Source organism: Myotis davidii, unplaced genomic scaffold (genome assembly GCF_000327345.1).
Source record: "Myotis davidii unplaced genomic scaffold, ASM32734v1 scaffold556, whole genome shotgun sequence".
Taxonomy (NCBI): Eukaryota; Metazoa; Chordata; class Mammalia; order Chiroptera; family Vespertilionidae; genus Myotis; species Myotis davidii.
In genome coordinates, this window is record NW_006287671.1 from 460,799 (window position 1) to 474,797 (window position 13,999).

General features: G+C 43.1%; 1 protein-coding gene across 1 annotated transcript in view; it reads right to left on the reverse strand.

Moving 5' to 3' along the window:
• SLC28A3 (solute carrier family 28 (concentrative nucleoside transporter), member 3) overlaps positions 1 to 13,999 on the reverse strand; it is a 55,110-nt gene that overhangs the window by 10,762 nt on the left and 30,349 nt on the right. The window contains exons 5-12 of the mRNA XM_006759497.2: positions 12,755 to 12,944; positions 11,497 to 11,641; positions 10,142 to 10,255; positions 9,178 to 9,255; positions 7,046 to 7,126; positions 5,373 to 5,453; positions 3,319 to 3,444; positions 1,609 to 1,739 (exon numbers count right to left, since the gene is read on the reverse strand). Coding sequence (XP_006759560.2) covers positions 1,609 to 1,739; positions 3,319 to 3,444; positions 5,373 to 5,453; positions 7,046 to 7,126; positions 9,178 to 9,255; positions 10,142 to 10,255; positions 11,497 to 11,641; positions 12,755 to 12,944 — 946 coding nt within the window. The remainder of the gene's footprint in view (positions 1 to 1,608; positions 1,740 to 3,318; positions 3,445 to 5,372; positions 5,454 to 7,045; positions 7,127 to 9,177; positions 9,256 to 10,141; positions 10,256 to 11,496; positions 11,642 to 12,754; positions 12,945 to 13,999) is intronic.

Here is a 13,999-nt window from a genome sequence, read left to right on the forward strand (position 1 = left end):
ACCACCAAACCAGTATTATATGGCTTTAAGAAGAGGAAGAAGAAGAAAAAGGTAAAGATACAAATTATGAACAACAAATACGCATCTATCTACAAGTGAATCTAAGAATCAAGTGAATAAATAATCTGGTGATCATAATAGAATCAAGGACATAGAAAGGGAATGGACTGACTATTCTTGGGGGGGAAGGGGTGTGGGAGATTCGGGAAGAGGCTGGACAAAAATCATGCACCTATGGATGAGGACAGTGGGTGGGGAGTGAGGGCGGAGGGTGGGGTGGGAACTGGGTGGAGGGGAGTTATGTTGGGAAAAAAGAGTAACTAATGTAATAATCTGAACAATAAAGATTTAATTTAAAAGAAAAGAAAAAGAAAAGAAATGGAACATGCCAGAACCGGTTTGGCTCAGTGGATAGAGCATCGGCCTGCGGACTGAAAGGTCCCAGGTTCGATTCCGGTCAAGGGCATGTACCTTGGTTGCGGGCACATCCCCAGTGGGGGACGTGCAGGAGGCAGTTGATCGATGTTTCTCTCTCATCGATGTTTCTGGCTCTCTATCCCTCTCCTTTCCTCTCTGTAAAAAATCAATAAAATATATTTAAAAAAAAAAGAAATGGAACATGACTATCACCTTTGAGTCTCACCTTCCTGCCCCCCAGTGCTCTTTCTTAGTCTCATCTTCTTCTCTCTAATCTCAGAAGTACCTGGCTCCCTTAAAATTTGCTTATCATTCTCATTCTTTTCAATTTTCCTACTTGTCTGTATCCCTAAATAATATGCTGTGTAGGTTTACACATTTGTTAACTTTATAAGTGGAATCACACATATTTCATATATACATTCAACAACTTGCTTTTCACTCATGGTTAGGACTTTCCCTATAATACAAACAAAGGATGAATCTCAAAAACATGTTGGTTAATTCTGTGATTTCATGAAACACTCTTGAACATCCTATATCCCTTAGTCTCTTCCACCTTTTTTTTCTTTTCCACAGAGCCAAAGAAAATGAACAATGAGGGGCTAAGGATTATTATATCACACTGTCTCTTCTCTATCTATATATATAAAAGCCTCAGTGACCGAAAGACTGAACAACTGGTTGCTATGACACACACTGTCCACCAAGGGGCAGATGCTTAATGCAGGTGCTGCCCCCTGGTGGTCATTGTGCTCCCACAGCCAACCTCCTGCAGCTGGCCAACCTCCCACAGTTCCTCCCCCTGGCCTGCTGCCCCAATTGCCAGCCAGGCCTAGGGACCTCACCCGTGCATGAATTCGTGCACCAGGCCTCTAGTTCTATAATAAACTTCTAGAAGTGATTATCCCATGGCTTTCCAATGGTCTTAAGCTCAATGAACACCATACTATATTTAAAGTGAAATATCTACATTTAACAGTCAAGGAATTGTACTGACATCTAGGTATTTAGAAAGATTTTCCTCCAGTGTGAAAACAAGATTTTTGGGGTGAAGTCTAAATAGCCACTGGGAAATTAAATTTGTTTTACTACCATAACTCACTGTGCTCTCTGATGATCACCTTGAATTTGGACCTCCCTCCCCCTCTGGTTGTGTAGTGATGAACTAGGTGAACGTGTTCCACTTACCCAGTTTCCATTTTCATGGCATTCTTGAGGGTTATTTTAGGTGTTTCTGTCTCAGGCCAAAAGAGTTTAGCAACAGCCAGCGACGCGGGTGCTGACATAACTGAAGCTGTCAACAAATGTGTGGGTGAAACCTGTGATTTCAGGAGAAAGAAGGCCAACTTAGGTATAGCTCTTCTGTTGTGTTCAGAATAAAGGTCCCAAAAGTCTTCCAAGGGAAAAGATGGGCAGGAATTGATTCTATGTCAGAAAACAATATTTCTTTGGAGGCTTGGGAGAACTCACTTAGCCAAATCGGCATCACCTTGAGAGTCAGAGGGAGAAGAGATGAATTTGTGTGAATTAATCACATCCTTGAGGAGAAGTACAAACAACTCAGATCATTTCAGAAGAGGATTAATCTTGCACTGTAGGAACTTTCAAAGAAGCTCCTCCACCTCTCTGTTGTCCTTTTGAATGTTCAAATAGTCCCTAAAGCCCATACTTCATTATGTCATCAATTTAGATAGGGGCTACTTGTGGGGTACAGGCATGGATGTACCCCTCTCCATCTTTCTTCTGCTATCCTGAAATCCTTTGAGTCTTTACATAATATTAATTTACCCAGACTCCCTTTAATCTATAAACTATTTCTGTTTTCCTCACTGCTGGTCTACTTAAACTCTTTCACCTTTCCTCCCTGTCACTCTGATTGTTTCTGCATTCTCGCTTATAGTTTCAGAATTCTAGAATCAGCACCTCTCTCCCTACTCCCATCTGGAGATCTGGTCAAACTGCTATTCCTGAGGTTTCCTTGCTCCTTTTCTTCTTCCCTCTTTTTATTGACTGGCTTTCCAAGGCCCAGACATAGTCCTGGAATGAAACACATCTGTCTTGTGAGAATTCCTAATCACTGGTTCACACAGCTGGTGTGTTATTCCATTTCTCCAATACGGGCTCCGTCTATGTGCAGCTCTGTGCACCAGTTATCATAACATTCTCCAGCCCCATACCATAGGCCACCAGCTCTCAGCTGGGCTGTACATTGGAATCTGGGGAGTTTTAAAAAAAAATATTGATTCCGGGGTCTCATCCCAAGAGATTCAGGTTTAATCACTCTGGGTTATGGGTTTGGGCATGAGGGCTTCTAAAAGCTCCTTGGTGATTCTAATGTATGGTAAGGTTTGAGAGCCACTGCTCTAGGCCAGAGGTCAGATAGCATTTTCTGTAAAGGGCGATGGAGTAAACAATTTTGGCCTTGGGGGACACAGCTATTCAATGCTATAGCATGAAAGCTGCTGTCCAGAAATGATGGGAGTAGCTGGTTTCTAATAAAACTTCAATTTTATTAGAAAAAAAGGGAGTGATCTAGATTTGGCTCATGAGCCCTAGTTTGCTGACCCTGGTCTAGATCGCCTCTGCTAATGTCAGAATAGTTTAATTTTTAATCTAATTTAAATTTTCAGCAAAAGTAACCTCATAATATGATTTCATTCTATTATGGGTGGATATAATTCACATTTAGGTGACAGGGATATGAAAGTGAAACCCCCAAAAGGTCACTCCATTCAAATGCCAAAGGAATTGTGACCAACTATACAGCAAAAAGGATATTCTTTTGGTCTCCTTATCCAGCAGCAAGGGGCGGGGGGGTGGGGGGGGGGAGAAAAGAAATAATAATAGCAAAGAAAGACGAGGTTGTATTTCCGTAAGTCAATCCCCAAATATTCTTACCCCGAAAGAAATGTATGCGCCCAAGACACTTCCGGCAATGGTAGCGTACCCAGCGGTCATAATTGCGTGGAGTTCGGACTTGGTGACGTATGGTAAGTAGGGTCGGACCAGCAGTGGGGACTCTGACTGGAAAGAAAGTGTGACCAGATTAAACATTCCCTTTGAAACTTTGGGACTTGATGACAACCTACTGACACTTCTATTCTCTAAATGCAGTATTTCTAAGAGCAGACCTCAGACCAGCTCTATCAGCAGCACGTGGGAACTTTGTAGACATGCTGAATCAGAGGCCCTGGGGTGGGGCCAGCACCCCGTTTTAATAAGGCTTCCAGGTGCTCCGGTGCCTGCTGTGTTTGAGGACCCCCACCATAGGTGTCTGGCTTATTTGGACTCTGGGGCAGTGCACTTACAGGATAGAGTCATGTGTTGTTTGCAAAGCTTGCAAGGCCAATTCGCCTAAGGCCCCCACCTAGCCGAGGACTGAATTCTGGGGCTGTGTCCACTTTTCAAAGGTGGGAACATCATTGGCCAAATAACTCTACCCAGTGGCCTGGCCTTGTGATTCCCAAGCTTCTGTAACTTGCCATCTTCCAGCTTCATGCGACAGACCCTAAGTCACTTTGCTAATACCACAGGGAAACAGAAACACAAGTATTAAAAAAAAAATGCCAGCAATAACAAGGACAGGGGCCCACAGGCCCTTTTCTCATTGAGAATCAGAGACACCCCTCTTCCTCTTGGGCGGAAAGGAATTGAGAGAGTGTAGTTGTAAAGGCTTGAGTCCCATTAAGGAGAGCTGGTGCCTGCAGCGCGGGGCTCTCCATAAATAATAGCTGTACTTTTAGCATATTAAGTACCAAATTGAGCACCACAGAAGCATCTGTGCAATTTTACAATTTTCCCCTCATTATTTCTAATTGTTTGAAAAGATTGAATGTGTTGAGCTCCAATTTATGGACTAAATTGAAACTCAGTACATGAGTCCTCTTACCCTGCAGGTAGGAGTAATCAACTCAAGATGGTGCCCTAATTAGTCCTGAGAGAGTTTATGACTATAATTATAATAATTTCAATTCCTACAGAAGGAATATGGGCCCTGCTCTAAAGACTCTGCTCTCAGCTAGCAAGCTGGGCTTACCAATAAGGCCCAGTCTGCCTGGGGCAGTTGTAAGCCTAGGATTTGGGCCGTGTGCTTTCCTGGCTGACTTCATTTTCACTTCAAATCCAGTTTCCTGGGGCAGCCCCGACAGCAAGCATTCATACTGGGTTTCTGTGGTGTGTGATGCCATTCTGCCTGGAGCTACGTATCTGAATGATGAGATGATCATTACCATTTATTACGTGACCACCCCTCAGGAATGCTGCTGTTTTTGAGGGATATCTGTTGGCACTTTTTTTTTCTTTCTTAAAGGGACGTCAAGCAAAGAGACACTTTGCCTGATGGGTGAGAGATAAAAATGCTTTTGTTCATCAACATTTTTCTTCAGGCTCAGCAAAGATAGTGTTGGCCAGTTCAGAAAAGGGAGAATGAGCTTGAGTATTCATTCAGCTGCCTGGTTGTTGGTTGAAAGCCTTTCTTGGTCCCCTTCATTACCACAAGCACTATACTAGGGATGCCTGGGCACGTTAGCAGCTTCGAGATACATGGTGAGTTCCCTTCGAGAGGATGAGCTGCTAGCCTCAGAAGGGTGAGCCAGAGACCTCACCAGTTCAAAAACTCAGAAAAGGTGTACTGACAAGGTGTACACAAGAAGCCCGATGTTTTTGGTAAATGAGTCAGTCTTTCTTCCTGTCCATGAACATTCAAGAACCGAAAAACTATATTAGTGCACCCAGACTCTTGGTATGGATTTCAACTCCTCCTCCCCTTCTTGCTCTCATTTTTTCCCCCCTCTTTCTCTGGAATCCTGGACATTGTCAATACTGACTTTTCTATTTTGACACCCTTCCCCTTGCACTGAAAGAAATAACATAGTTCTTTTAAAATCCTACTTTCTGGGAAGAATATCCATTTGAGCAGATGTTTTGTTTTATTTTTTAACATTACAACTTACCTGTCCGACAAAGATATTGCCAGCAGCAACTACAGATTCAATAGGAGATGATCCCATAGTAACTAGCATTATCCATCCAACCTAAATGGGAAAAGTCAATGAAGAACTATTTATATATACACAAAATGTCAAAGTAGGGATAAGAATCTTTAAGCTGGAGCAAAATGCTGTGACCTTCAATTGTGGGCACGCTGTGATGGTGCTGCATTTAAGTATATCATATCTAGTCCAGAGTAGGCTGATCAAATCCTCCTGTTTGACTCATAAGTCTGAGCTCTGTATATACTTTGAACATTATACAAATGAATTTCTGTTGAAATAGTGTAAACAGTCATGCTGGCTTTACTGTGTTCCAAGCACTGTGTTAAACTCTTTGTCCAAATAATGCATTTAATCCTCCTAATAACCCTTTGAGGGAGGTCCCATAATTATACCCATTTTATTTATTTTTTTGTTAACCCTCACCTAAGGATATTTTTTCCTTTATTTCTTTAGAGAGAGCAGAATGGACAGAGAGAGACGGGGAGAGAGAAAGAAGAAATCGATGTGAGAGAGACACACTGATTGGTTGCTTCCTCCACGTGCCCAGACCCCAGAGCTAGGGATCAAACCTGCAACCCAGGTACATGCCTTTGACTTGGAATTGAACCTGCGCCACACCAGCCAGGGCAATGCCCATTTTATAGAAAGGGAAACCAAGGCACAGTCAGTTTAGTTGTTTTGTGAAAGATCACCCAGCTACTAAGTAGTGGCATGTAGTTGAGTTTTGGCCTTTCCTACTGAACTGAAATGAACATAGCTTCTGGTCAGGTTTTTGCACTGGTCCTTCCAACCAGAGCCCGTGGGGCCACCTCAGGATGAGGACTTCCAATTGCATTGTCTCTCCTTTCTGTTCAGACACAGTAATTCTGAATGTTTAAATTGATAAGCAGATAATTATGGGCCCTGGCTCTCTTGTTGAAATTCTGATCTGCTGGTATTCATCTGGTTCATTTTCTCTCTCTCTCTCTGCCTCCCTTCCGCCTTTCCTCCCCCTCCCTCCCTCTCTCCCTTTTTCCCTTGATCCATTTTATTTATTTACAGAAGTAAAAGGAGGGCCTGACTGTGCCAAGGCCCTGTATGTACTGCTTCACTCTCATGTGCATTCAAGCTCTGTTAAAAATTGCCTACTTTTTAAAATCAAACATATGAGTGTAGGACTGACAGTTGCTGAGGCAGCAGGAAGGAGATAAACTTTTCATATTTAAAGCAAACATTGTGTGCTTACAAAACTCCCCTAGAAGTGAAAAGCAGCTTTGCTTTCCTCCTCCTTGTATTGATTCTCTAGCAGCCCCTAGACTTTTGTGACCTCCTTACATAGACCTTCTCGGTGTAAGGGGCCAGGTGGGCAGCCAGGATGAAGGAACAATGCTGCTTTCCCCGGCAGGTGTCTGACCTGTTGGCATCAAGTCTTTGACTTAAAGAAGTGATGGCTAATAGAAGTCCCTGAGATAACATTCTCTCCATGGAAACATGTGGGATTTGGGGCATTTCAATCAAATAATATGGGTGGTGGTAGATCTTGGTGCAAAGAGAAAAATACTTGGAAAAACCTGGATAAAAGGCCGATAAGACTTTGTCCCTGAAATAATCCAGTTCTACACCTGTCACCCAATCCCTTGCAGTCCAGTTACCTTTCTAACGATCCACTGCATCAGCCCGAGGTAGTAGAGCATGGACATGACAGTGCTGAAGAAGATCACGATGGGCAGGATCTGGGTGGGTGGAGACGAAAGTGATCACGGGTTAATGTTGGCCCTCCTGGTGTTAGTAGGTTTCAGATCGGTCTCCTTTCTGCCTCCCTCTGAGGCATCATAACAATATTAGGAACTCCTCTCGAACAAAACAACACTTATATTGGGCAGCTTCCCCATGGACTGTCTCTTATTCTAATTTGTTCTGGGTAAGCTTGAGTATATTTCATAGGAAAATTGACCTTTTTTTCCCTCTGCTACAATGAGCTCTTCTTACTTTAGTTTCTCTGAGAAGGAATGAAGTTTGAGAGGAATTTGTAATAACTAGATCAACAAACTGAAGGTGCTACTGGGAGACATACTTGTTCTGATATTTAGCAGGCATGGGTGCCACCACTCACCAGTGGTGGAGATTAAGTGTGAGCAACCTTAGATCCTTATTCATAGTGGCTGCATAGATCAGCTACAGCAAGGTAAGTGCTTACACACTGTCCCTCCTATAGAGTAAGCACTCATTCATTTAGCTTTGAAGGTAATAATTATTTTACTTCTAGATTTTTGAATCGCTGAAATGATTAAACTTGGCAAACTAGGTAACATCTGTGCTAACAAAATATTGTCTTTTTTCTGGATCCTATTTTCCTGATGCTCTTTGGGTGCCTTCAATGCAGCCTGTGTGTCTACAGGGAGCAGCTTGTACCCCGCAGAGATCACACAGAGCTGTGGTCTACGACCTCTGCACCCCTACCCCACCGCACCCCTTCAAGCCCTCTGCTCCCCAGCTAAATGGCTGGAGATAAGCCTCCACCAGAGGCACAGAATGGCTGAAGACAGTTTGTACAAGATCTAATTTAGAAAAATCTATTAATAATATATATTAAAAGACATTCTGTGCCATTCTTGAGAGCTCACTCATGTCCTTTCATTGGCTTTAATGGGAAGGCAGAGCCCTTCTGAAAGCCTCAGGGAGCTCGAGGGGCTCATCTCTCCAGTTTCCCACAGGGATTCTTCTTCGGTGGACAGGATAGATGTTGCTGCCCCCGGAGAACAAGATCTGAAGACACTCAGACAGTCTGGACAGCAAATTTCATCTTCCCTGTGGCTTTATTTTTCCCAGTTCTGAATTAAATTCATGATATGAGCACACTTCCATCTCAATTTATAAACACTTGACCTTTCCAAGATGGCTTAGTTATCTCAGCACCAAAGCATCAAATCAACGGTTTAAAAAATCAGCAGTTTCTAAAGGTTCACCGTTAACAGTTGGCCTAACCGTTGTTGGGGTTCTTTGGAGGTAAATTGGGAGTCACTAAGCGAGCAAACAATTTAGAAGTGTAGGAACAATAACATACCGTAAAAGAATAAAGTGGAATGAAAAGCCACATGCATCTTTCCGGCTCATCAACAAGGATTTATAGGGATTCCCCCAAGGAAGGTGAGCTTCCTGGGCTTGTGGGAGTCTTGGGAGGGAACCTATTAGGCCTGGCCATGGGGCCAGCTGGCCTTTCTCTTGTAGAATAACATCTCTCTTTTGGTTGGGAGTAGGCCCTGCCTCCAGGCCTGCATAGGCAAAGGCTGTGCTCAAGGAAAGATGGGAGAGATTTAGCATGGGGATGGTTCCGGAAGAGGAGGTTGATGTGGGGAACCAGCTGTTCTGGTTTGCTTGGGACTGAAGGGTTTCCCGAGCACAGAGCTGTCACCGGTCCTGAACCTGGAACCATTAGTGGCCTCTTCGCCGCCAGGTACCTAATGTCCTTTTCCCTGAAATCCCAGGGACTTTTACCCCATATGATTTTCATAAGTATCTCAGGCATTCTACAAGCCCACTCCCGAAAGGATTCTTTTAATATTTCCAACTTCCTCTAGATGTTCCCCTTAATGCTATGGTGACAAAGTAAAATGTTTGCAGTCCACTGACTTCAGATATCATTGTAAATGAAAAAGGGCAACAATATGCTGTACACCTACAACTTATACCTGGTTTATGGTGGGTTAGGTTCTATCTGAACGACTGCACAGACTGAGAAGTTATTGAAAAGAAAGTGGCTACATAAAAAGGAGCTTGGCTTTACCTTGAATGCAAAGAAGTGGTCTGTGTATTTCTCACCAAAGACAAATGAAGCACCGGCATTTGTGAACTCCAAGAACGTCTGAGTTGAAGAAAGGAAAAGAGACGGCCATTACAACCAATGAAGTGGTGGATACAATGCACAGGACCTATCAGGCTCTGCAGAGGTGGGGGCCCAGCACGCTTGTTGGATTTGGTGGATAGACTTGGAAAGTTAATTTCCCAGCTTCCCCCACTTCTCCAGTGGATGGCATGGAAGTGTATTTTGTTGTTGTTAATCCTCACCTGAGGATATTTTCCCATTGATTTTGGGGGAAGTTGGAAGAGAGAGGGAAAGACAGAGAGAAACACATCGATTAGTGGCCTCCTGTACAAGCCCCGACCAGGGCCTGGGCCGAGGAGGAGCCTGCAACGAAGGTACGTCCCCTTGACCAGAATTGAACCCAGGACCCTTTGGTCCACAGGCCAGTGCTCTACCCACTGAGCAAAACCAGCTAGGGATGGAAGTGTATTTTTGAACTCTACATGCATACAGATTTCCCGTCATTTCTGACATTCAATCTGACTCCAGAATGCTCAAGAATGAGTCAGGTGTGGTAAATTGTTCCAGCAAGTCATAAATGGCACATAGGTGGCACTAGTTACCACTAGATGCAAAGAAAGCCTGTTTCTTCTCTATCTGTGGAACTATTTTAAAAATGTGAAACCCTTTGGGCAGAATAAAGGGGACAATCAGGATAGGGTGTGATGTAGTAGATGATATGGATAAGGGACACCCATACTATTAATAAACTAGACAGATGTTAACATTCTACATAAGGCAAATTATTTGTCTAACTCATGCTATGGAATTAAAATTTGGGTCAACTAATGCAGACAAATAAACCTATTTTTGACATGTCTTGAAAATTATATCCAAATGTTAAAAAGCATTCTAAAAGCAAGGTGTTCATTTAAACCCAACTTACCTGAACTTGTTTGCCCAACCAATCAAAGGCTATATATCCAGGCTTAGTCCTTAGTATTAAGAGCCCAAGAAGAAACTGTAACCCAATTCCCCAAAAGACAGGCCTCCAGTAAACCTATGTAGAAAGATGAAGAGATATTACTCATTAGAAAATAAATACTGAACTCAGCATCAATGCCCATAGGACCAATATTTCCTTGGAAGCTTCTCTCATGAGAGCAGCCTATGACTGGCTTTCTGTGGGAGGTCAAAGTGGTCCTGAGCAGAGAATCCCTTGATAGAATCAAGGCCTAAACATCTCAGGATTGCATCCTCTCTTCCTCATCCTCAGTTTGAAGGCTTTCGTCCTGAGAGAGTATGTAACTATTATGTCATGCTAAATTAACTTAGACACAAGAGTAGGCTTAGAAGGGTCATTAAAGGAGGAAGGACCTGGCCTTCCTACCATGCTGTTCATATTAGATATGTGCCATTACTTCCCCTGCCTGGAAAATGGAAAGGCAGAACATGACTTCTCTGTGTGCCCCAGGTTTGTTGATCTGACAATTTGTAAGTGAATTAAGTGAAATTCCACCCTGTTGAGGGGCTCTCATTTCACTGTAAAAGGCACCAATTAACTCTAATGCAGACCCAGAGAGTACAGCGGTAATGGACAATCATCTGCTTTCATTTTTGGTGCAGAGATGAGTGGCTTGCAAAGAACTATGGGATTGGAGGCATAGAACACAGTGGAGACGTTCACCAGAACATGGCAAAGAAGTGGAATCATATTAGATGACTTTTTTTATTCCTTTGGTCAATCTTCCAGCCAGTAAAATCTTCCAGAGTTGGCCCATATGAATCATATGCAAAAGCTTCAATGTCTCAGAATTCTTGCCCATTTAATGCGTTACAGGCAAGGAGGAGAATTGAATTCCATAAGAACAAAACTGTTCAAGGACAAAGTTTTGGGGTAAAACAGCCTACATTTCAAATGGAAATTTGATAAAATGCGGAATTCAATGGTAGACTATTAGATTGTTTGCTGGTCTGGGGAAATCTGGATAAAAATGGATGAGTTTTCTTTGTATGTGTGTTTCACAGGGGAAGATGGGGTACATGAGTGGCGATTGGACTTGACAGGAGAGAACATCTCACTGGTTGTGTAACTGAAAAATCTCTGGAAGTGAAAAATGAGAGAGCAACTGTACAATGGAAGTTCGGGGAGAAGGGTGCCCTAGCCACTTAAAATATAAGAGTAAGGTGAGATAAATATTGAATAACAGTTCAATTTGCTCACACTCGTTAATCTGAGCAATTTACTCACGAGGGGGAAAAGGAAAAGAAACAAACAAAAAAGACTGCTTTTGTACTTACTTTGGTTGGGTATTTGGAAAATAGAAATAGCAGGATAATGTATATGATGAGGCCCCCGAAGGACATCAGCTGCCGCTGGCCCAGCTTGGCAGTGTCGAAGATCAGCCAGAAAATAACCCCCAGGATCAGCAAGCTCCAAATCACCCTAAGAGAACCAGCACAGAGGCATTGGCATCATGTTCTGTGCTACCTGGAAAATCTCAATCAGGCTAAAACCACCAAATTAAAACAAGAGCAACACACCCTGGCACCAGCAGTAGTGCTTCTAGACATTGCACCAGATCCTTTCTGGTTGTGGCTATAAAGGCAAATAGCCTAAATATGAAGCAACATGTCTCCCTCACTCCACAAGTCTTATGGCTCTTTGCCGGTTTCAGGATCTACAAAGGGGTCAGAGAGGAGAAAGCATGTTTGGAGATAGAGGTGTGGTGATTTCTTTGAGAGATCTCCTGGGAGTCCTCACCTCTGTTTTGGGAGATGGGTGAGGCGATACCTTTCAAGGGAGAACTTGAAATGTGTTCTCTGCAGTGGAGGGAACTTACCCAAGCCTTAGAGAGCTAGGTTTAGCCTGGGTTATGACTCTCTGGGGAATCTGGCAGGTATGACAAGTCTGACTCATGACTTGGGTGGCAGAGCCAGAAAGGGCGCTGTGCTGGTATTGCACAATCCTGGTTTATTAGGCCAAGGACATGTGACATTTCCTAGTAGATCCTACATGGGCCATGCCGCAGAAAATGGTTCTGGATCCTACCCAGTAGGGTCACTTGGAGGGAGAGGAGGTCCCACAGACAGAGACTGGGGGAAGAGCCATGAGTGGTCACCTGCAGGACACAGGGTCCTATAGGAAAAAGTTGGCTTTAGGAATTTACAGGATTTTTCTCCCAAGGAGGCCAGAGCTGGAAGCCACCTTCCCAAGTAGAATCATCCCATATACTGGACACCATTTTTTCATTTAGTAGCACTTGAAATTAAGGTAGTTTATAGGGACATTTGAATACATATCAAATGAGTCACTGTTGTATCTAAGCTTTGATTTACTATTTGTAAAATGAAGGCATTTTATTTATTTATTTATTTAGTTATGCTTGTATGCATGCATACAAGTCCTTCGGTTGGAAGTCATTTTAACAGATACCCCCTAGGTTATTTCTAGCTGCAATATCCCATAAATGAGGAAGCAATTTAAGAACAAACTTTTGAAACAGTTGGAAAAACTAACACCCCTTTCAACTGTAATAAGAGAACCAACTGCATTTACCACTTCAGCCAGAACCAATGGCTGTCCAGAAGTCTTCTGCCAGGAGATAGGAACTCATCAATTTGATGTTCATATTTGGCCATAAAGTGATCCCAGATCACAAAGAAGATGGCAACCACGGTGATCACGAAAAGAGGAAGGGCTCTGTGAAAATTCAGCACACAGGCTGCAATCACCATGGCCAGGTAGCCTGTCCAGGAAGCAAAGGCAGACAGTGAACATCACCAACACTGGCTAGAGACCAGCCTCCAGCGCTGATTTGGCTCAGGGCAGGTTCAGTGAACAAACCACTGAACACAAGAGCACTCCTCATATTCTTGATATGGCTATTGTCTCATCTGATGATAAGTCCCTAACAACCTCACCATGAATGCCATGAGACCAGGGTCCTAGATCTTTTTTTCCTTATGTAACCTTCTGAGTTCTTAAATCTTGATGCTTGGTCATCGGGTCTCCCACTTAGTACTAACCACCTTTTTCTGGTATCCATCCAGACTCAGCAGGTGAACCAGAGAAAATCCAGGTGCTGAGGCAACCACTGGCAAAAAGACATTGATTCACCTAGTTTGCAGCTCAGGTTTTGCCTAAGCTTGAGTAGGAAAATTGCTAAGTGCCACAGAATCTCTAAAGGAAACTGGTGGGGGTAGTAATCAAGGTGGCTGGGTTTTGGGGTTCTTTTTGGAAAAGAGATTCTAGAATAAGAACAACAAGGTTTCCCATTAACGGTCAGCAAACAGTTTTGTTTGCAAGGTAAATTTGGCCTGCCACTTGTTTTTGCAGGTAGCAAGTACAGTTGTATTTGTATATTTGTATTTGTATTCTATAAATAAAGTCACCTGGGAACACAGCCACGCATGCCTGTTTACTTTTGTACTATGAAGGCAGAGATGTGTGGTTTTGATGTATGGCCTGTAAAATACTACCTGGCCCCGTTCAGAGGACACTTACAACCCTGCTCTTCCCTGTGTAGGCTGAGTGAGCACCAGCAAAACCATTGCCCTTGAGGGTGCAGCATTCTTGGATTAATATCTATAGTCTTGGGCAGTAGAGTTCATGTTTTATAGATAGAGGTATATTTTAAATGGGTGGAGCCCAAAGCATTAGCTCTGTAAGTTGCTTGGTGTAAAAAAGAAAGAAAATTGTCTTAAAAAAATAAATAAATGGGTTGAGCCCTCTGCTTTGGAGGGAGAGAAAACAAAAAACCTGCTTTTCTGTATACATTGACCCTTGAACAACACAGGTTTG